The sequence below is a fragment of the Trichoderma aggressivum genome, assembly GCF_033847375.1.
Source record: "Trichoderma aggressivum f. europaeum strain CBS 100526 chromosome Unknown scaffold_002, whole genome shotgun sequence".
In the NCBI taxonomy this organism is placed as follows: Eukaryota; Fungi; Ascomycota; class Sordariomycetes; order Hypocreales; family Hypocreaceae; genus Trichoderma; species Trichoderma aggressivum.
The window spans coordinates 165,263-186,740 of record NW_026946368.1 but is presented as its reverse complement, the minus strand read 5'-3'; the positions used below and the strand labels follow the sequence as shown (position 1 = coordinate 186,740).

The 21,478-nt window shown below is 53.3% G+C and overlaps 5 protein-coding genes across 5 annotated transcripts; 3 read left to right on the top strand and 2 right to left on the bottom strand.

The window, feature by feature from the left end:
- Window positions 1-118: 118 nt before the first annotated feature.
- On the top strand, window positions 119-1,294 carry Triagg1_877 (uncharacterized protein; the record flags this gene model as incomplete). The annotated part of the gene is made up of 1 exon (XM_062902240.1): window positions 119-1,294. The coding sequence occupies one exon, from the start codon at window positions 119-121 to the stop codon at window positions 1,292-1,294; it is 1,176 nt and encodes a 391-aa protein (XP_062760101.1).
- A 618-nt stretch (window positions 1,295-1,912) lies between these two features.
- Triagg1_876 (uncharacterized protein) lies at window positions 1,913-3,778 on the top strand (the record flags this gene model as incomplete). The annotated part of the gene is made up of 5 exons (XM_062902228.1): window positions 1,913-1,958; window positions 2,015-2,024; window positions 2,068-2,229; window positions 2,309-2,357; window positions 2,450-3,778. The coding sequence occupies 5 exons, from the start codon at window positions 1,913-1,915 to the stop codon at window positions 3,776-3,778; spliced, it is 1,596 nt and encodes a 531-aa protein (XP_062760100.1).
- Window positions 3,779-5,061: 1,283 nt separating this feature from the next.
- Triagg1_875 (uncharacterized protein) lies at window positions 5,062-7,445 on the bottom strand (the record flags this gene model as incomplete). Its single annotated transcript, XM_062902217.1, has 3 exons — window positions 5,062-5,102; window positions 5,172-6,921; window positions 7,113-7,445. 3 exons carry the CDS (start codon window positions 7,443-7,445, stop codon window positions 5,062-5,064), a joined length of 2,124 nt encoding a protein of 707 aa, XP_062760099.1.
- A 4,951-nt stretch (window positions 7,446-12,396) lies between these two features.
- Triagg1_874 (uncharacterized protein) lies at window positions 12,397-15,367 on the bottom strand (the record flags this gene model as incomplete). The annotated part of the gene is made up of 5 exons (XM_062902206.1): window positions 12,397-13,668; window positions 13,725-14,266; window positions 14,327-14,506; window positions 14,631-15,191; window positions 15,244-15,367. 5 exons carry the CDS (start codon window positions 15,365-15,367, stop codon window positions 12,397-12,399), a joined length of 2,679 nt encoding a protein of 892 aa, XP_062760098.1.
- Window positions 15,368-19,603: 4,236 nt separating this feature from the next.
- Triagg1_873 (transcriptional regulator family: HMG) lies at window positions 19,604-21,172 on the top strand (the record flags this gene model as incomplete). The annotated part of the gene is made up of 2 exons (XM_062902195.1): window positions 19,604-19,792; window positions 20,354-21,172. The coding sequence occupies 2 exons, from the start codon at window positions 19,604-19,606 to the stop codon at window positions 21,170-21,172; spliced, it is 1,008 nt and encodes a 335-aa protein (XP_062760097.1).
- Between the last annotated feature and the right edge of the window lie 306 nt (window positions 21,173-21,478).

The window sequence follows — 21,478 nt, the reverse complement described above, 5'->3', positions numbered from 1 at the left end:
AAGGGACAAACAGCCAACCCCAAGCCGGATCATCGCAACCAGACATCATTCAACCGCATTCTGATTACTTTGCATATGCGCTTCCTGTCCGAAATCATTTCCTGCCTCGTCTAATGCCATGGCTAGCCATCAGCCGACGCCTTCAGCGACCGAGGCCGGTGAGAGCGACCATCCCTCTGCGCCGTTGTCAGCCGTGCCTCGTCGCGTACAAGAGCTCAAAACCAACTCTCACAAAAGACTCAAGGCTCGCTCCAAGGGAGCTGCGCCCAAAGACGTCCATCGAAGCCTGAATCGGCGCTGGCGCGAACAAGTCATCTCCAACCTCGATGCCGGCGAATCCTTCAGCAACCACGTCGCCATCCTCAAGATTCTTCGCCGCATACCCGAGCTCAGGGACCACGTACCTCATCTTGTCAGCAACGATCCCGTTACTCAAACCTACGTCGTCCGATACCCGTGCCGCGACTTGATCCCCTTCGAGAGGGAAGTACGCCTCTTGGGACTCTCCTACAGGAAAATACAAAACATCAAAAGCCAGCTCTACCGATCTGTCATGGCAATGTACACCAACGGGGTGAGATACAACATCTACCCCCAACACCTTTATTTGTACGGTCCCGCCTCTTGGGACCTCACTCGTTTGCTATTTCTTGGATCAGTGACGAGTTCCGATCTTCTCGACGTGGGGGGGCTGGATTGGAACAAGGAGAGAGATCGCGTGTGCGATCAAATCGACCGTACTTTCGCGCCCCTCGAGATCTGGACCTTTCAAGAAGAAGCTGCCGACTTGGCCAAACATGCTAGAACAGAGATGGATCAGGCAATGTCTGTTATCAACGAGAAAAACGCCGTCATCGACTCAGCGAAAGCAGACTTGACAGAAGCACAGGCTATCATGGCGGAAGCATATCAAATGATTAAGGATGCTCGTGCTACATTGGATGGGGTCAAGGCCGTCTCCAAAAATATATATACGTCCGTTACAAGGCCTCAAAGTCTCTGGGATGACGCCCATATAGCAAAGGAATATGCGGAAACCAGCCGGAGAAAGATGGCTGTTCTCAACGACAGAGCAAACGCCCTCATCCAAAAGTATGGTAATCCAAAGCTGCCTAATGAAGTTGGTGCAGAGGATGCCGTTTCGCATTCTGATATCAAGACAGAGGAAAATGCGAAGGTGAAGAACCGCATACCAACTATTGATGGTATCAGAGCGATGGAGGAACCCACTATACAACGTAGATCTGCGGCTATTGAAGCTAACCTCAGAGAAGACGGCAGTATTGGGACGTGAAATTACAGGCCGACATTGTTGTTGATTCCACAATCAAGGACAAATACTCAAGAGGCCTTGATTGATGAAACTCGGTTCTTAACCAAGCGTTACAAGCGCAACGATCCGCGGCACCCAGACTCGCGAGCGGATATACCCTTGGCCTCAGTACCACTATGAAACCGCCACTTGCATATCACAAGGCGAGAACTAAAGTGGAATACTATGGATTTAAAGACCCGAAAACAGAGAAACATGTCGACGAAATCCCTGGATTTGAGCCGGGTAGAAGTGGCGCCACTGGTGAGATTAGAAAGCCAGTGACTTTCGGAGATGCGACTTGAACACACATGTACGTGAATGTTCCTTGGCTATATGCATGCTTGTCGTGTCCGGTATTTGATATCGGGGGATATCACTTACCTGCCGACTCTGGGCTGTGTGGTGTGAATGATATAAATGCGACGATCTGGGTTCATCGCCCCTAGCAAGGACAGGAATGTGTTAGCCATATGACTGGGGGGGGAATAGTCACTTTGCAATTAGTAGCATTAGCATTGAATGAAATATGACTCTGTATTCTAAGCAGAAGCATCTCTTGAGAATTTGCATCACGTCTAGAGTGAAGTTGCCACCTAAATGCCTGCAGCGGTGGTCACCATCAAAGCCCAGTCCCAGCAGTCTGGTACCCTTGTAGGGATCATGGCCGAGGCTCGCTTTAAGGCATAACCCCCACTAAAGATCACACTCGGTACGTACTCCCGACTTGCATCTAACCTTAGCTAAGTACCTAGCGGTACCGAGCCAGACGACGGCCTGCATCTGCGCCAACGCCTTTCGAAATCATCACCACCAGACCGGCATCGCGTGCCCAGAAACGCACGACTTTTGCCCATGGAAGTGGACAGCGACAGCGACTTGCTCAGCAAGACCGCCGCCGGAGAGCTTCCAGCTTCGTACGTGGCGCATCATCTCATTGCAGCCCGTTTCAGCCCGTTGTTATCGCGCTTCTGCTAACTGATTGCTTCTTCATAGAGAGGCGTGGCCGGCCTTGCGCGATGACATTCTTGTGCGGTTAGACAAGGTACGTTTGCTTACCATGCAGCAGAAGCATCAGGAAGCATAACAATGAGCCAATCGAGTGGGATTGCTGACGGGAAACCCTCAATCTACCAGATCGCACGCAATGAATTCCCCATACCCAAGCTGCCACCTCCCCTGCCGCGCTCTCGCTTCTTGGACACACGACTCCTCTCTTCATCGTCCTCATCGCCCGCCGAGCCGTTTTCCGACGACGCCAACAAGGAGAATGCGCCCCTAGACGAGCAGCCGCCATCCGCGGCCGGCGCAGAACCATCCACATCTGCTCAGCAGCAACCGTCGCAACCTTCGCAGTCGCCATCGAAGGGTCAAGAACCCGGTGTGCTGCCCAAACAGCTAGCAGACATGGTCGACGAAATCAAGAACCACATTGGCAGCTTCAAATCGTACCCGCCGCATACGATCCAGAGAATCGCCGAGCTCATTCTATACCCGCGCGCGCATTACAAGGCTCTGCCGTCCTATCTTCACGCGTTGGATAGAGTCGCGGCCGTGACTTCAGGAACGGACACATACCCGCTACCGCCCCCGATCCCAGACATGTCCTCGATTCAGCTCAACGGGGATGAACCCAACGACCCTGCCATGGCTGTCTCTTGGAGTAACCCCACAGCAGTGGCAGTTGGTTCGGATGAGGCCCTTGGAGGGGCACTGCTAACGCCTATTCCTTGGCTCATCAGAAGAAGCACACCGCCAGAGACCACCCCCAGCGAGCCGCCAGCAGCACAGATTCATAGCGAAAGTACGGAGACAATCGATGGTCCCAACGGGGTGGGCAGCATAGAGACCGTTTCTGTCAGCATCAACGGTGTGCCATCCATGGGGCACTCTAGGGGCGTCACTCAAGGCGAACTGCTTAGGCAAGAGCAGAGAGCCGGTATCGTCCCTGTCAGCCAGCTCACCAAGTCCCACGATATGCTGCTCGAGGGTGGGCGCGGAGGTTCGGCATCAGATGACCATCCCATGGATGATGAAGGAGAAGGGGGGGAGGAGGAAGCCCCGCACGCGAGAGGACCAGATGAAATCGGCGTTGGCGATACCGGTCCTCAGTCCGAGACGACAAGTGTCATGGGTGAGGATGGTGTCGAGATGCAGGGCATCGACCTCGAAGCCGCGGTTGGCCGGAAACACGTCGACGAAAAAGACGAATCTTCCGCGGCAGAGCAGCAAGACGAAACCAGCCAGTCTTGTTCAGAGCGGGCGAAGAGTCCCGGTGCCGAGAGCGTCAGCTCAAAGCGCGAAGCAGAAGACGATCTTGAGGAGGATGTCGTGGCGAAGAAGGTCAAGGAGGAGCCCAGCGGCGATGGCGACACCAGCATGACATCCGATTCTGAAGAGCAGAAGGGGGACGATGAGAGCAAGGACGACACTACGGATAAGGAGAATGCAAAGATGGAGGCATAATCATATCGCCATGGCCAAGATGTCAACAGGCTTCCATGAGGGCTGGGCATTTGGATAGACCCCATATTATTCCTGCCTCTCTCTCCCTCTCTCAATCTCGCATACGAATTCCAAGCATCTCGAGAAGGGGACATGGCAAACCGCGAAGCTCAAGTTTTATATCAAACAGAGGCACCCAAGCTACCTCTTGCTAGCACGACGGAGTTGAGGAGCCATGCCAGAATCATGTTGCATACCCCTATTGCTACGGCAAAGGGCCTCGACTATGGGAGTATACATATCGGCCCTTCGATCAAGGATCTAAAAGGGAAGAAGCTTGCTCCCTTTTTGAGAAAGAGGTATACTCACCAGAATGCTTTTGACCATGTATAATTAGAGATGGAGAATTACTCAAACATATTTATGATTATGGCCGCGGAAAATACCTGAAGGAGGTCTGTCCTACTTTATATTTTGTGTCAAGAGCTTGGATTTCTTTTTTCGATGCCCATGCGTTTTCTCTGAAATAGCCTCATCAACATAGGATAAGATTCAATGATGGACACAATGGATATAATGCATCATTTTGCTTGCCTACATCATGTTCACAAGTAAATCAATACATCAGACAGATAAGATGTAGCGGGAAGACGAGGCACCGCGGCCTCATATGAATGAATACACTACGTATATATTGAAACCCTTCCATATCCGCCCCAGATATGGCAACTTTTTCATGTAAAAAGTGGCCACCACCAAGCAACCATCCAGGGATGAATAAATCCTCGTGAATAACAAAAAAACGCCCGCCCCAAAAAACGCCCAATCCTTCCCAGAGAGCCCCAGTATTACAACGTACTAGATAGCAGCTACTCAAGAGCCTCTTTATATATATATCGCGCGCCATTCTTCCTATCGAAGAAGTCTAGATGAAGAGTGCACATTTGCATCGTGAATCGGGCAATGTCTTCGCCGCAGCCATCATCGCGCCAAACATGCTTGTCGTAGAAAAGCCCACCCTAACCCTTCCCCCAACTGTGGTCAAGCCCTTGGGGAGGAGTTGTCGTTATGTGAAATGTACGGGGTGAAATAGGACCTGTATGTTTCCAACATCAACTCCACCCGCCCTGAACCCACTGAACTCTGAGAAAGCAGTTCATAAAGGATGCCGAAAAGAAAGATGATGAAACCAAGGCCAACCAGAGAGAGAAATCCAATGGAGTAAAAAACGCCGACGCCATGCTATTCCTTAAAGTAAAAAAAAAAACGGTGTCATCAAGAAGTGAGAATCAAAGAGGCGCAGGCTACACGAATCCGGGAAATACGCTCGAAACAACACGACGCCCTTGGATACCATAGTTAGTCAGGGGTTTAATCAAGGTCTTGGGAGGAAATGGGGAAATGTTCAACTCACATTTGGGACGCTTCAGGTCAGGATCGTCAAATGGCGCGTTCTGGCTCGCAATCTCTCGCATGCGCTCGCGAGCAAACGACGATGGACTGTGGCCCCCTGCGGGATGTGTCACTACCAGCTCAACACCTTCGGTAGCCGTAGGTAGCAGCCTCAAGGCACGAGGCTGGGGCTTGCGCTTGGCGCGTGTTGTGGGCGCTGGAGTCGTCGGCGCCGGAGTCTGCGGCGCCGCGGGTATCGCCGCTGGTGTTGTCTCTCTGATGGAATCGTCTTCGGATTCGGATATGTCCATAATCGTTGTCCCAGACGGCGTTGTCGAGGGTATTTCTCTGATGGCTTCCGTATCTGTGACAGTTTGTCCGGAAGACGTCGGCGTCTTCTTGGCATTGGCATCTCTACCCTGTTTGCTGGTCTTGACGGGAGTCAAGGGAACGTCAGGGGAAGTCGCATGACTGCCCGAACTGAAGATTTTCCTTCCCCAGCCTCTGAGTTTGGTCTCGCCAGATTCTATGGACGAGTAATCCAAATCTATCCTTCCTCGTAATTTCCGCAGGGCCCGTTCACGGCGGACCATTCCGTTGGTAATGGGAGGGCAGTAGCCGGGGGGTAACATGCAATGCTTGCACATTGGACATAGTGAGCTATTTTCGAGCAGGAATTCGTCTATACAATCGGGATGGAAGATGTGACCGCAGGGCAGTTCTTTGATGATGGTGACGCGATGTTCGAAGCGGTCGAGACAAATGTGGCATTTCGGTTGGAAGTTTGTGGCGGTGGTATCGGACCCTGTTATACTTGACCTTTTACTCCGAACGCTTCGTGTGCTGCGGACGCTGTGCTCACTGGGAGATACGATGTCGCTGGGAGCATTCCGGTCGTGTCGGTGGGTTCTCCTTGAGGGGTTTCCAGAACGAGATGTACCACGCATACCCGGAGAAGAGGGAGTCGGCGGGCCACTGGGTGCGTCTGGGTCTTGGTTGTAAGTGAAAAGCGGAAACCCCTGAACAAAGGTCGTCGGGACGGTGAGCCTCTTAATACCCATGGCCTCGAGATCAACCTCGCCAGACATGACACGACGTTTCAACGATATGCGGCGACGCCTCTGTATGAGGTGCATGGTGAGTGAGATGCCACCGATGATGGCGAGCAAGGCGCCGATGACGATGAGGAAGAATATCCACAGAGCCGGGATGTTGGTGGGATTCTTCATATTCAACTCGGTCCATATCCGAACATAGTCCTTCGGGTTGGGCCCATACAGCTGCGATATCTCTGAGCCATGGGGGATCTGGTTGACGGTTCCTGAGTAGAGGCTGAGCTGAGTCATCATTTTTTGACCCTCGAGTCCCGAGACGGCAAAGACGGGATACTGGTTTTGCTTCCTCCAGGCGCCGTCATCGTCGAGGTTCCAGACGGGTGAGTAGACATCCTGGGGCTTGTTGGAGGAGTTGTTTGGCTTGTAGAAGATGAAGGCGCGGATGGGGTCGGCGCGGGCGGCGGCGAGGTAGGCCTCGGTGCAGTCTATGCTAAACCAAGGAGCAAGGGCGATGAGGTTGTAGTTGGTAGGGGGGAGGTTGGCGCGGCGAGTGACATTTCTGGGGATGAAGTCGTACTGCTGGGCATCACAAGACGGCATCCGAGCAATGTCGGGAACGTATAAAAGACCTTGGATGACTCCATTGAGGGTATCGGCATTGGTGGTGGTCAAGGTGGTGATGTTGCTGTCGATGCGCTCCTCGTATGCTATCTGACTCTACGCGGTCCGACACTGTCAGCGGTGCTTGGCCATGGCGGCAGAGAATCTGGAGGAACAGGGGAGCGGGCGCAACGCACGGAGAGCGCGGTAATGTTTCTGATGATGGTGGTGGGCACGGTGGTGGCACCACCCCAGACCGGATTACTGAAGAGAAGCCTGGCAGCAGAGAGTCAGTAGGTGATGCATACGCGGCAGCAGCAGAGGGGAGAGTAGAAGGCGAAGAAGAGAAGAGGGCGACTGGTGAGAGGGAACAGCGATGCGGCAGTGAGAGCAACAAAGCAAAGCAGTGGTGGTGACAGATGGTGGGACCGCGGGCGTATCGTATGGCTGAAGATGGCATCGGGGAAATGGAGCGGAGAACAAAGCGAAACAAGGCCAATGGCAAGCAAACAGGCGACGGCAGCAGCAACAACGACAGCGGCGACGAGGCCAGTTGAGTCGGCAGGCGACGGCGACGGCCAAAGGGGAGCAGAGAGAGGCATGAGAAAGGCATCTCGTGCCTTGGAGGACATACACGACATTTCGAACCTCGGAGAGCGCTGTGAGACGTCAGTTGCCGGCCGCCAAGACTGGGGTCACGTAGGGGTAATCTTGGCCGACAGAAGGCAGAACTCACACATTCTAACACATGTTGAGGGCGAATCGGGAGGCGGCAGTCATGGTCCACGGGCGACGGCGACGGCGGCGGGAGGGGAGACGAAGGACGGAAGGATGAAGGACGAAAGAGAGGCTCGAAGCAGCGCGGTGGGCAGCCAAAGGTCGAGCAACGACGTGGTTTGCAAGGACGCAAATTGGCCTAGGGGGGGCCACAGGTTGAGTCGAGATCAGGATTGATGAGGAAAAAAAAAAGAGAGCACCAGACAGACGGCGGTGCTAAGCAGGGATGGCGGGCGAGGTTTTTGGCTGGTGCTGGTGCTGTAATGTAGTGCTGTAGTGCTGCAGTTGCGGTGCGGTTGCGGTGGGCAAAAGCACAGGTACAGGTACAGGTACTGGTGCTGGTACGGGGTACATGGTGGATTGGATTGATGGGCGCTGGAACGGAGTACGAATGGACGCCGGTGCAGCAATTCCGGACTCCGTGCTGGCCCTTTCAGCGGAGAGAAGCCCGCTAGCAACGTGAGGCAGCCACTAAACAGCCACAGCGGTTCGCTACCAAGGCCAGCCCGCTCGTACCGCTACCTAGCAGCTCCGTCGACACGCCTGAAAAACAGGCCGGTGGAGGCCAAGGCGGGGCGGCTGGACGGTAAGTCGGAAGCCAGGACGATATGGAGGCGTGGAGCTGGTGTGAGCGTGTCTGGGCTGTGAGAGGGCCGGTGGGCGTTGGTGGTTGCCGGACAGTGCTGGATCAGGAGCTGCAACTCCAGCTGTCATTGGGGATCGCGGTACCCTCTGCCGCTGATTACACCGGGAAGGGTACATGCACCCGGGAATCAGGCACAGTGCAGTCCAAAAGAAAACCAGCGGGCGAATCAAGGCCCCGGGCTGCAGAAAAGGCGGATGGGCTGCCGCTGCCGCTTCCGAGCGAGTCAGAAGAGTCGAATCGGGCGTCTCGGGGGGCTTGACGTTGACAAGTTGCAGTGACTGGCACAGCCGCGCGAGATAAGGCACCAGAACCTTGCGTATATCGTACATGTACTGTAGCGTGTTGCCAAGGAACAGTACCTTGCTGCTGCTGCAGAAGCTAAAGAGGATCCAATGGATTGATGTCATTGAATGATTACAAACAGTACGAGTAGAGTAGAGTAGAGTAGAGTAGAGGGTTAGTGCAAGATGGATGGAATCAAGACTCCGTTGACACATGAGCAAGACACTATTTCCTCGTACTTGTGCACAACCAAGTTCTCTTCAAATGCCTCTTCCTTACTCGTACCTACATGGAGAAAACGCCAAGCGGTTTGGCGATCGGAGGCTGCAGAGGGCCATCATCCTGGCAGCCTATCCATCTATCTTGCCATCTGCCGCTACCCCAGCACACGTTGGAGTTGCTGCATTCCCCATGACTGCGTGCGTAATTAATTGGTCAAGGGTTTCCCTCGTGCTAGAGCTGATAAAGGTGTCGAGGTACGTCGACGAATTAGATCAGTGGTTTGTATCGAGGTTATCCTATCCGTAGCCGGTGATCCATCCATCCATCCATCCATACAAGCTTAACACACTCAAGCTTTGGTCACTCACCAGCATCAATACATCCATGTCTGATCAACGTAATATACATACATGCACCTGCCATAAACAAATCTATAATCGCTACTACTACTACCCAATTCTGCTTATGCCTCATCTTTTCATAGTAAGTATAGTCACATCAAAGCAAGCGACCACGCAAGGAACATTGAAAATGGCCCCTCACTCCGAACGCCGAGCTCAATCTTATACCTTCAATATGTACCCAGACCCTCGCTTATCAACCTACGGAGTACTGCCACCGCAAATCCCCAAAGTCCCAACTCCAAACCTTCCAGAAACCCCACGTAACTTGCAGTTGTCTACCTCCATAGTCTTCTGACATGTCTAATTCGGAGGCTCCCTCATTCATCCAGGCGCTAATCCTGGACGGGCGCTGGCGGCTCAATCTCAATAGACCGACAACAGCTGGTGAACGCATGGAGCGATCGAGGCTGCGGGCAATATGACACTGAGGGGGGGCCGGAGTTGAATTCTGCCAGGTATGTTAGCAGAACTTCTGCCGTCGTTACGTTTCCTCAATATCCATGACTGTAAAATAAGTACCTATGGATCTTTTGTCAGCTTGCGCGCTCCTAATAACCGCTCTGGTGGGTATATCGTCTCTTTGTTCTAGCCCCGAGCCGGCAGTTCCATCTTTTCAACATGGAAAAAGAGCAAAACGCGAGCGCAAAGCAGATCTCGAGCAAATGCCATGTATCCCGTCCCGAGGTGGGTATTGCACGTGTGCGAGTTGCGAGAGTGCCGGTAAATGGTTGTCTTTTCCCACCCTCCACCATGTCGGATCGACGGATCTCGCCTTGACATCAACCCGAGCCCTTCGGCCTGGATGCCAGCGAGCGACGAGTTCTTGTTTTTGTCACCGTCTACGCTTATCACTCTCGATAGATACAGAACGCCCGGAACGTCTCGTGTTGTGTTGTAATACGGCGCCCCGTACGACTGTCCACGTAGCGGCCAAGCACAGCAGGATAGTATACCTTTTCGCATCTACTACTAATAATATCCTGCCCTGCATACAGCTCATGCAGTGAGAAGAAGCGCCGCAGCTTCGCGCTCCCGACTTACAGTACCAGACGTCGGCGAATCGGGTGGCGAGAGGGATTGGAAGGCTTGAGCTTTGTCTGCCGAGCAGCTCTGGACACAAGCCGTGCCGTGCCATTTGGCCCCCATGCCCTTGCGCGCGTTTGTTCCCGTTGAAGTGTGTTGTTTTGATGGCATCCACAGTAACGTGGAAGATGCAGCTTTACACGGATAGGTATCGGATACTAACCTCGAGAGCAGTTGCAAACGTCCAAGCCAAGGACCTACGGCAAATCGCTGAAATAGACTGCACCCTTGTACACCATCCGAAGGTTCCTCCTGTTAACGCCGTCATTTGCCTTTTTGTCTCGTAACCGCGAAACAAATCACTTTGATGCCCCGCACCCATCATCTCCTACTACACCATCACACACGATCAATACTATCACGTAGGTCTAATGTTTTATATGCCGTCGTATCCATAGGTACATGTATGGAAAGGTACTGCCTGGTATGTACGGGTGTGCCGGCATACACCGACTTGGATGGGTCCTGCTATAGTGCTCACTGACGCTGTTCGATTCGACATGTTCTGATTACTGTCCGCATATGTACGCTCAGGTGATATATCGCAATTATTACTACAGAGTATATGTACTTGATCCTTCAGTTGGGTCGCCTCCTTTAGAGTTCCAGGTCACAGCAACTTCGCATCATCTTTCCAAATTCCCTACAAACTCGCAACTATTGATTCGACTACTGCTAGCCCCCTCCACAGCCCGGCAATGCGCTGCCGGGCTCCTCCTTAGAAAGCGCCTATAACTCGAGTCGTTTATAGGTGCGAAATATAGTATCCATGGAAAGTAGCCTAGATCTACAGTAAAAACACCAGAATACAATCATGGCTGCGGAATTTCCCGTCCGTTAACCCGTCCGTAAACGAATTCTCCCCGAGAACGAAAGCCAAGACTACGACATAGTGCATGTACAGGTATAAGTCAGGGGGGAGACACACACACACACACATGACGCCCAATACGAATAATTACCTGAAGCACGCAGAGGTGACGCCAAGTACGAGTATGCCGTTGAAGCAGGGGGCTCCGTTCTCTGAGATTTGATGCCATCTCGACTACATTTAGCTCTCCCCAATCTCTCGTCCAAGCGAAGCAACTAGAACATACGCGCATGCCTTCTAAAGGGACATGTGGAGCTAGCAAAAAAAAAGAGAGATGAAATGTCCAGCCTGTTCCTTAATCCTTCTTCAGACCTACCTACAAAGCTGAATTCTCTTGTCTTTCGCTTGTGATGAAGATGCCCGATAGTCGAGCCGGCCATTGTTGCAGATCAAGTAAGGATCAAGACACCAGAGCGGTGCGGCCAGACTCTCCACAGCAACTAACATGATACACACAACGCGCATCTCCATTGACACGTTGTTGTGTCTCGTCATACTACACACACTCTCCCAAAAAATCAGTCCACTTTCAAAACGTCTTTTATCGTGCTTGGCGCGTAGTGTTTCCAACCCACGCCAGGTACCCCCATACTAACACACACACACACACATACATACATGTACTCTCTGCACATGCAATCCTTTGCCATCACACAACTTGTCCAGGCACCGACATTCTAAAGCGGAATTGCTTCCTTCTCCCATACTCCTGTGCAACAACTCCAATTTTCGATATTGGCCCCCAATCAATGGCATTTTCCCCCTCTTCTTATTTGCCCCATGAGTTTTTAATATGGGGTATCTTGTGTTACATCGGCTTTCAGGCGTTGAGATTCCAACTCCTCCCGACACGATGGCAGTGGATAGCGATGCTGGATTGCCATGTTCAGAAATGATCCCTGCTTTGTTAACCAAGCGGTTTTACAGAGTAGATTTCGCTATTACAAGCACTGCTAGTTTCTACATGTAGTTCTCTATTACAAATCGCTAACCAGACCTGGCAATACAGGCTCTGTTACTCGCCATCATGAAGTCTTCTTCAGGCCGTAATACCGAGCTTCAACTACCAATATGCTCCATTGTCCATTACAGCTAGCCTATTGCTACAACAGTGTTGTTCTTCATTTACAAGTATTTCATTAATCACGCTCAATCGGTTAGTGTGTCCTTCTTTCAAGGAATAGGTATATAGTATCACTATCTAAGTCCCTGCTAGGACGTTGTGCTTTTGCCTACCAACACATCAACAAGTCACCTTCGTCTCCCAAAAGGCTTCAGTAACCCCACAATGACTTGATGAACCTTTTCTAAAACCTGTAGCCGCCGCTGTTGCCGCCTCGGTCGCGGGATCTGTACTCAGAATCGTCGGCCTCGTCATCGTCATCACGGTGGTGGCGTCGCCCGCCATAACCACCCTCCTCACGAGATCCATACTCGCCGCCGTAGCTATCCTCGTCCCGGCGTCCGTAACCACTGTTGCCGTAGCCGCCCTCTTCGCGGCGTTCGTAGCTAGATTCTTCACGGCGCTCATAGCTGTTGTCTTCGTCATCGTCTCGGCGGCTATATCCTCTCCCTGATTCATCGTCAGACCCACGACTATGACTATGATGATGGTGATGGTGATGGTGATGGTGATGGTGCTCGTGGCTGTGCTTCTTACGGTTATCATCAGACCCCCTGCTGTCGCTTCTTCTCTGCTCGTAACCACCGCCGTAGCTGTCCTCGGTGGAACGGTACTCATTTCGCTCGGTGCGCTGTTCATACGATTCATAGGAGCTCTCGTGAGTCTCTCGTCTCTCCTCGTAGCTGGACTCTCCATAGCCTCTGTTGCCGTATGACTCCTGCTGCTCGGAGCGTTGATACGAGGTTTCGCGTCCACCGTCGGGGCGATAAGTTTGGCTGTATTCAGCTTGGCCATATCGATCTCCCTCCTGGCCATACTCCCGTTGGCGTTGCGTATAGGAGCCGTCCTCCCCAGTCTCGTAACTAGTTTCTCTCTGGGTCGAGCCTTGCTCAAAGGCCCCTCCCAGGAGGCTACCGGCCATGCCACTGATGAGGCCACCGATGCCGCCATCGTCTCCGCCTGACTGCTGTTGCTGGGTAAAGGGAATGTCGACGCCGGTATTCTGGGAAACAAACCCAGATAGGGCACCGGTAGCGCCGGAGAAGATGGCGGTTGCGGCGGCGCCAGCAATCTGGTCCTCGACGCCCTGAGGCTCGCCAAACTCCTTGCGCATCTTCAACTTACCCGAGCAGCCGTGGCCGGTATCGTGGACACCCTCCTTGTGGTTTTCACCGTTGAGAATTCCCTGTGGAGAGAGCTTGCGACGATAGTCCTCCTGTTGGTCCTCACCCATATCACGCCACCACTCTTGGACAGAGTTAAAGATGAGCTGTCGCGCCTCGGCAACACCATCATAGCCCATATCACGCTGGGCGGGGTGGTGCATGACACCGTTTACAATGCGTTCCAGCAAGCGGTCGATATCAACTGAATCGTCATCAATGGCTTCCATGATTTGTGGCACAACCCAGTGGAGCATCCTGGCGGCAGTTCGACCGGCAATCTCGTTGAGAATCTACACCATCGTTTAGCTTAGGAAGCCGAATCTTAGTATCTTTATGCTGCACTTACGTTGGAGAAATGGTCCTTGGAGAGCATTGAATGAGTAGGATCAGAAGAGTAGTCATCGTCAAAAACGATGTGCTGCTCCTTCTTGCTGCTCTCGATGATTTCTGAGGATCCGGTTTGAAGTTCGTTCTTGATCTGGTGGATCAATGGAACAATGAAAGGTGCCATGATGGAAAAGACGAAAATGGAAAGCTGCTCCTCCAGCTGTTCAATAATCTTGGGAAGGATAGGGATGTTCTCAATCGCACCGCTGATGCTCTTCATAATGCTATCGTGGAATTCAATGACGGGCATAATCTGTCGAAAGATATTCTTGATGTAGACGGTGAATTCTTCGGGATCCTTGGGAGAGACTGGGACGGTTTCTTCCTGGGCGGCAGACGCATTGGACTGAAGCTCGTTGATCTTGTCTCCTTGGTTGCCTCCAATGATTCCAGGGGGGAGGTTGCTGAGAAGGGACTGGAGCATGCTCGTGTCGCCGGTCTTGCCTTCGTTGAGTGCTCCCTCGAGCTCGTCAATTTCATTTTGAGTCAACTTATCCGACACTACGCGCAAGCGTTAGTTTGAGGGTACTGTCCAAGATGCAAGACATAATCAGCACATACCTTCTCCGGTGACGGAGTGGAGGAAGTCGACACCTCCAAATGTGCCCGTCACGATAGGATAGACGGAGCCACGAGCGCCTTGCAGCTCAATCTGAGTATTGCGGCCAACGTGGGGGAAGATTCCACGCTCTCCCATTTCAATGAGTGCAAGCTCAATGTAGTTGCTGTGAGCGAAAAAGTCTATTCAACAAGTTGAGGTTAGAAGCTGTTTTTCGAACAAGTCAAAGGGAGCTGTCATAAGCATTCATGGTGCCACGGTCTACTAAATCAAAGCAGACGATTTGAAAGGGGATCTATAATTTACCTTCCAAACAGTGGAGACCAGTTCCCATCAATCGGAGGGCTTCGTAGAGCTCTGGCTTTTCTCCAGATTGCTTGTACTGGCGACCAAGCTCGATGCATCGACCAAAGAGATTCCGCACATGTTTAGCGGACGTCATGATACCAGCTCGCTCGTTGGCAATGTAGTTTTTCATTCCAGTTTCCGGATCGACGGCAAGCTCGACCTCCTCGTCGATGGGACCTCTCAGGCGGGGGTCATAGTCTCGGGCGTCGACACCTTCTCCATAGCCCTTGGGGTTGTCAATGTGATCTTCGGGGCGGTAGCATCCGAGACGCTCGGCCGTAACCTCAAACTCGCCAGAGCCATAGCCAAAGGACATGAAGCCAAGAACGCAGAGGAGAAGTCGAATAGCCTCGGCAGAGACCATCTTGACGGTGCCCACGTCGATGGCCTGGGAGTAGTCGCGCAGCCAGTTGCCAAAGTAAACTCGTGAAACGGTCCGCTTGTTGAACTTCCTGCCGCCCTTGATGGCATGGGCCATGGCCAGGGTTAATAACGCATCTTCGATGTCACCGTGTCGCCCTGTGGAATTGCGAGTTAGCGATATGGAGAAACAGGGTAGAGCTGAACGTACAGTTTTGGCCCTCGACCTTGGAAACAGACGCAATGTTGCCAGCTCCGAAAGCAGCTGCCGGCTGGACCAAGCAAACAAGGAGCACCAGCCCCAAAAGGAAGCCAGGCGCTCTAAAGTCGATCATGGTGGCGCGCTTTGCTGGCAATAGCTTGGATCGTCAATATTTGAGCGATGCTATAGCGAGCCCGTCGCTGTCGGGATAGGATGGGATAGGATAGGATAGATCGTGGGACTTGGCCAATACCCAAGTTCTCTTGGCAACGAACGTAGAAATAGAAGAGAAGAGGAGGAAGAGGAAGCGTAGGTAGAACCAGTGGATTGCTGAAGAGATGGCACAGGAGAAAATGGAGAGAGGAGAGGGGCATAACGGAGCATTAGGAGGGGCATTTGGACGGAGCACAAGGTCATGCTAGCATCCAGTAATCCGCCTCATCTCACACCAATCGGCAGCCGCATCAGCTGTCGTCAGGAGTCTTGGCATCGGTCCAGAGGTCCAACCAAACAGCTCCTCTTCCGCAGATTAGCTCTGGGATGGCCATGCCGGCGCCGTTTCATGCCGCGAGGGGCAACAAGGCATAAACAATGCCGGCGGGCTTGGACTGGGACGCCTTGGTGGGGGATCAAGAAATCAAGATACCTCGGGCTTGGTGGCGTCGGCGCGCAGAGGGCGGGTATACGGGCGAGACGCTTGTGGCAGACGCTATTTCGGCCAGGGTCGGTAAGGTTACTCGATACTTTGTTTTTAATGCGACAACGCGTCGCACAGGTCGCAAGTTGGTTTGGAAGAGTGCTCGTATGTCACGATTATCCAGGCAGAGCAGATCTGCAGAGGCGAAATGACGTGAATCGGGCACTTTGCGTGGCCATGTATGTACTCGTACTGTATGTACAGCAACCTGTTTCTGTGCCCAGTGTAAGAGTGATCAAGGGTTCTTGGTACATGTACTAAGTAAGGCTGACTCCGATGACCTACCGCGTGATGCCACTGCACAGCTTCATGCCCCCGCCAAAAGATTGATGAGAGCGTGCTACATATTTCTGATATCAATATTTATTCACCACCGTGAATAAAACTAGGCACAAAGGCGCCTCAAGCTGTTGAATATGGGTGTATCTATGTACCTCTAGTAGCTGGAACATTTCATTCTAAGAGCTTGTCACTTCTTTCTTCATAGGTACGTGTATTCCTTGGTGTTCATCGTACTGGGAGGTCGGTACTTGTTAGACGTGATAATTGCCGGAATACCTGCATATAGCACAGCATAGCACACTTTTCATATCGACGTACAATACTGATACTCTCCACGAATCTAAGTGGAGGCAGCGATGGTGGCATTGTCACACTCATTACAACCTCGATGAGCCGAGTTGACTAAGAGACGATGAAGCCAGATCCCAAACAGATATATCGACGTCATCGCCATTCTGATGAGAGACACAGCTGTCGCTGCTGTGCATGCATCGATGCATGCACTAGGACAGGTAGAAAGTGCGCACATCTGCTGGCACAGAGCCATTAATGCTCTGTAAGAAGAGCTGACAGCATCTGACACATGCCGTTGCTGTAGGTAGGGAGATTGCTCCAGTACCACGTAAGAGTTCAATACAATGAGTGGTATCGACCTGACTATTTCACACGCATATACATTATTTTGTCAACCATCCGGCATGGTACTGATGGGTATCTGTATCCAACTTTGGCAGTTAATGTCGTGTCAATACCTAGAAGTGCTGAGGTCTATGTCCATGTGTTACACAGGAGCACCTGTATCATTGGTATATGGTGTACGGAGTGCAAGATCAACTCCAACCTACAGCAAATCGTCCAGCTAAGCTCGACAAATGGCAGCAACGTCAACATGAGCTCCAATGCATACTAATGGATGCCCGAATTGTATGAAAGTTGGGACTTTGAAGGACGTTTCTAGCCTTTTCCTATGCTCTGTCGTCCTTGTTGATCTACCAGAAATAGTCAATCTTCACGAGCACGTGGAACTAGAGCAAGATCCAGTTTCCAAGTTGTCTAGTGCTCATTGTACGACATGATGCTTCTCGGGGCAGTTCCACGCTGAGAAGATTCGATTTCAACGGCGCCGTACTACAGGCTCCCCAGCAGCGTGGCAATGTTCTGACCTGGGATTACACCCAGCCCAGCCCACGCCCAACTACAGCGGCCATCCGCATGTTTCACTCACGCTCCAGCGCGTGCTCCATCTTTCCACAGCTCTCACGACAGTCTCGTCGCTAACCAGCCTCAACTATAATCCATCTTTTTCCAGCGCAAGATACCGCTCAGCTGGACTTGGGAACGCAGAGGAGCGAGGGAACAGCATCGAACGATGAGGTGGTGCGCGGCAGAGGCGGGGTAAGTCGTTCGACCCAAAGGCGCCCAACAAAGGCCCAAGGCGCGCTGTTTCGTCCACTGGGGGCTGGATCAGCGAAGGAGCAGCAGCGGCCATCGGTCCAGGACGCTACAGACCAGACACGTCAACAAGAATTGCTCCAAGGCTCCCATTGATCACTTGCCGCTTTTAGGCGTGCGCTGAAACTCCAGTGGTGAGGGGCGTTCATCATCGTGCTGAAATGTACGCCACGTACGCCGCGGCGCCAGCAGTCGCCGAGAGACCGCTAGCATTCCGTCTTGGGCTTCAATTGGCTGCTGTCCCAGTGTAACCAGCGGCTGGCTCGTCGGATCCCAGAACTGATCGGACGTCGCTGTCTAGGTGCTTCAGAAGGTAGCTAGCAGGTATTGCCGAACCACCAAGCCGTGGTGAAGCGGCGTTTCCAGAAGGTCGGTAACGGCGCTGTTGGCCGCGCAGAACCAGCGCAAGACACGCGCCGGGCTCAGCTAGACAGCATGAGACAGTTGAGGAGCAACAACGACAACAGCATCACCGGAGACGAGAGAAAGACAAAATGCCATGACACCAAATAAGACTAAGCGAGCACGCACAAAGTACATGCTCGGTACTTGTAAAAAATGACCCGACATGAATCAAAAATGCCCTGCGCAGGCGGGAATCCAGCTCAGAGGGAAAGAGCGTAGGTGCATGTGGAGCGAGCGACTGACCGCCCAAGCAGCTGCATCATGTAGTGGCTATGCTGGAGACTGGCAGTAGTAGTTGCATGGAAGAATTTGATCCATGGCCGCTGAGAGGATGGACGTGTGCTGTAAAGTACGGTAGGTGGACGTTGTCGCGGGAAAAGAGGCCACGGACTGACAGCTACGGTTGGCAGATTTGCACGTTACGGAGGCGACAATCATCGTTGTGTCAGGTTCTGAGCCCGAGAACTACCCAAGCCGAGGGCAGTGCACCTCAGCGAGCGTACAGTTGTGAAGACCAGCGTGCGCTGACGAGAGGCCGAGGGGGCCGCTGCAAGCGCTGTACAGTAGCACCAGACCAGAGTGTGACCGGGCAGACAGCACGATTTGCCGGATCACGGCCAGCACCAAGAAATCGAGCACCAGGGCCCTGGGGGAAACACCGAGGTCGGGCTGAGCTCTACTGCTGGAGTCCAGCAGCAGTCCCGAGCCCAGCTGGCGAGCGCAGTGCGGGGTCTCTCAGAAGGGCCCAGGGCATGGCCGCCCGTGCTTCCGGAGTCGACTCGAGCTGAGCTGAGCTGGCTGAGCAGAGCAGAGCAGAGCAGAGTCGAGCACGGCCTGGGATGGGATTTCGTAGCGTGATGTGGTATTTCCCAGCGGGCGCGCGAGACATCACTGGCTCGACTGGTTGGGCTTGGCCAGGCGCCTACGCACGCAAATTTTTCTGTCTGGTGCGTTGCATGTGTCGGGGGCAATGGATGGATGGATTTACGCGCCAGAAATGCTGTGGGTGCCTCTTAGCACGATCAATCAGCGGACCAAGCAACGGAGTGCCACGCCCTGGGAGGGGAGAGGAGGGGCGCCAGTCCAGTCCAGCCCAGCCCGCGGGAAGAGGGAAAAAAAAAGGAAGAAAAAAAAAGCTGGTCGACTGGACCGCTGCGGCTGCCGCTTTTGCGCTGATTGCGCGCTCCCCCCAAAGCCCCGGCGCAGGTACTTATTGCGCGCACCGCCCACCACAAGCCCCAACCCCCGAAATTTTGTTTTCCCCCCGTTCTTCAGCACTCATCCATCCCCCAAAAACCCAAACCCGCGGTCCCTGATCCACCACCTCAACCTTCATCCCGCTATCCATTAGATCGCTCTCAGCGGGCTTCTTCAGAACCCATCGCAGCAGCGCATCTCCCAGCTACAGCTAGGGAAAAAAACAACACCAGCGCAAAGCCAGTGCCCGCTCAGCAACGCGCCGGCTTTTTCACAACGTCGCCAGCAGCCACTTTTTGCCGCTAGAACACTTGACAGTTACCAGCATCACCCGCAATGCCTCGCCCGCCCAAGAAGTCCGTAGAGGAAAAGGCCAAGGCGCTGCCCGTGGCCGTTGTGCCTCCTCCCACCATGGTGCCCGCGCCCGTCGTCGCTGGCCTGCACCCAGCAGCAGTTCCCGGGCCTGTTCCCGGCGTGCCTCAGCGCGTGGTCGACAACGATAGCTTCTTGCGCGTCCGTGACTCGGTAAGTTTGATCGCTTCCAGAGCTTCCAATGTTCTGCTTCAACCCTCAACTCTCACTCTCCCCGTCAATGATTTGCCCGGGGCGATGCGGCCAGAGACAGACAGAGACACGCGCTGGTGTCGAGACGCATCTCCTCAACTTCTGTTGCTTTTTTTTTCTTCCTTCTCTTTGCTCGAGTGACGTTGAGTGAGCCGGCAGTTGGCTGGGCCTCTTTGTGTGGCGAGACCTCGCTTCAGGTGGCGTGAAACCGGGCAGCAAGAGTCAAAACACAGACACACACGTCCAGCCTCACTTGGTGCATCTCATATTTTCGCTTGATTTTATTCCCCATCACATCTGCCCATTGCTTCTGGCTCCGCACGACCAGCACTCACTGCAAGCCCCTCATTGTTTACATTTGAGGCTGGCCGAGCCCCGCGTCTCGCTGAGATGCCGCCTGAAGCTGTCGAGTGGTGGCAATACTACAGCAGCTTTGCCTCACTTCAAAACACTGCTCTTCGTCTTCCTTGCCTGAAAACTTCCCTCGAACAATAAGAGCAGTTTGCTAATAAACTCAATTAGGCCGTTGGCAGACTTACCACCATTCTGGAGCTCTTGAGGTCATTCACCAATGACTACATTCGCCAGACCAACCTGCTGCTTGGCGAGGGCACTGCAGAGGGTCCCCAGGGCGACCTTCTCAACACCTTTGATGCTGCTGCCCAGCTCATCATGCCCATCCCTGACATGACCCCTCTTGTTGAGGAGAAGAAGGAGCGCAAGAAGCGCACCCACGACCCCAACGCCCCCAAGCGCCCCCTGACCCCCTACTTCCTCTACATGCAGCATGCTCGTTCCATCATTGCCAACGACCTGGGAGCTGATGCCCCGAAGGGCGCCGTTCAAGAAGAGGGCCAGCGACGGTGGGCACACATGACTCCCCAGGAGAAGCAGGGCTGGAACAATGCTTACCAGTACAACCTGCGCCTGTACAATGCCCGCGTTCATTCTTACAAGAACGGAAACCCAATTGCCAAGAACATGACCGATGAGGAGGCGCTTAAGTACGCCGAGGACTTCCACATCCCCATGCCAGAGCTCAAGGAGGCCACCGCCCAGGCTGAGCCCGTCAACGACCAAGAGGCCATTGCCGAGCAGCTGCAGCAGGTTGCCGCCGCCGCCGAAGAGGGCGAGGAGGAGGAGACTCCTGCCAAGACCCCCAAGAAGCCCGCCTCCAGCCGCAAGCGCAAGACTGCCACTCCTGCTGCCGAGGTTGAGACACCAAAGGTCGCCCCGCCTGCCAGCCCGGATAAGAAGCGGAGAAGGACGTCGGCCAAGGCGGCCGAGCCCGAGAAGGAGGAGCCCAAGAAGTCAGGACGCAAGAAGACTAAGAGCACTTGAGTAATGCAACCTTGGCAACCAGCGGCAATCCGAGCTGCCCTTCCCGCATTCTTGCCCCAGGTCCATTTGGCAACAGGGGCCGCCCTGGAGTAGCGAAAAGCTTCCTTCTACGACTCATCCCCATGCCATACTATCTGCAGACAGCAAAATCTAGCAGAAGGGATTGTTGGTGTCTTCTTCTCTTTCAAAGTTGGCTCTTGGTTTTTTCTTTTTGGTTGAAAAGGGAATCATGATACCTCAGACGAGAACGGCGGCGGAGATGGGGCATTCCTCCCCCTTTTCCCCTTTGCTGGGCTTTGTTGATAC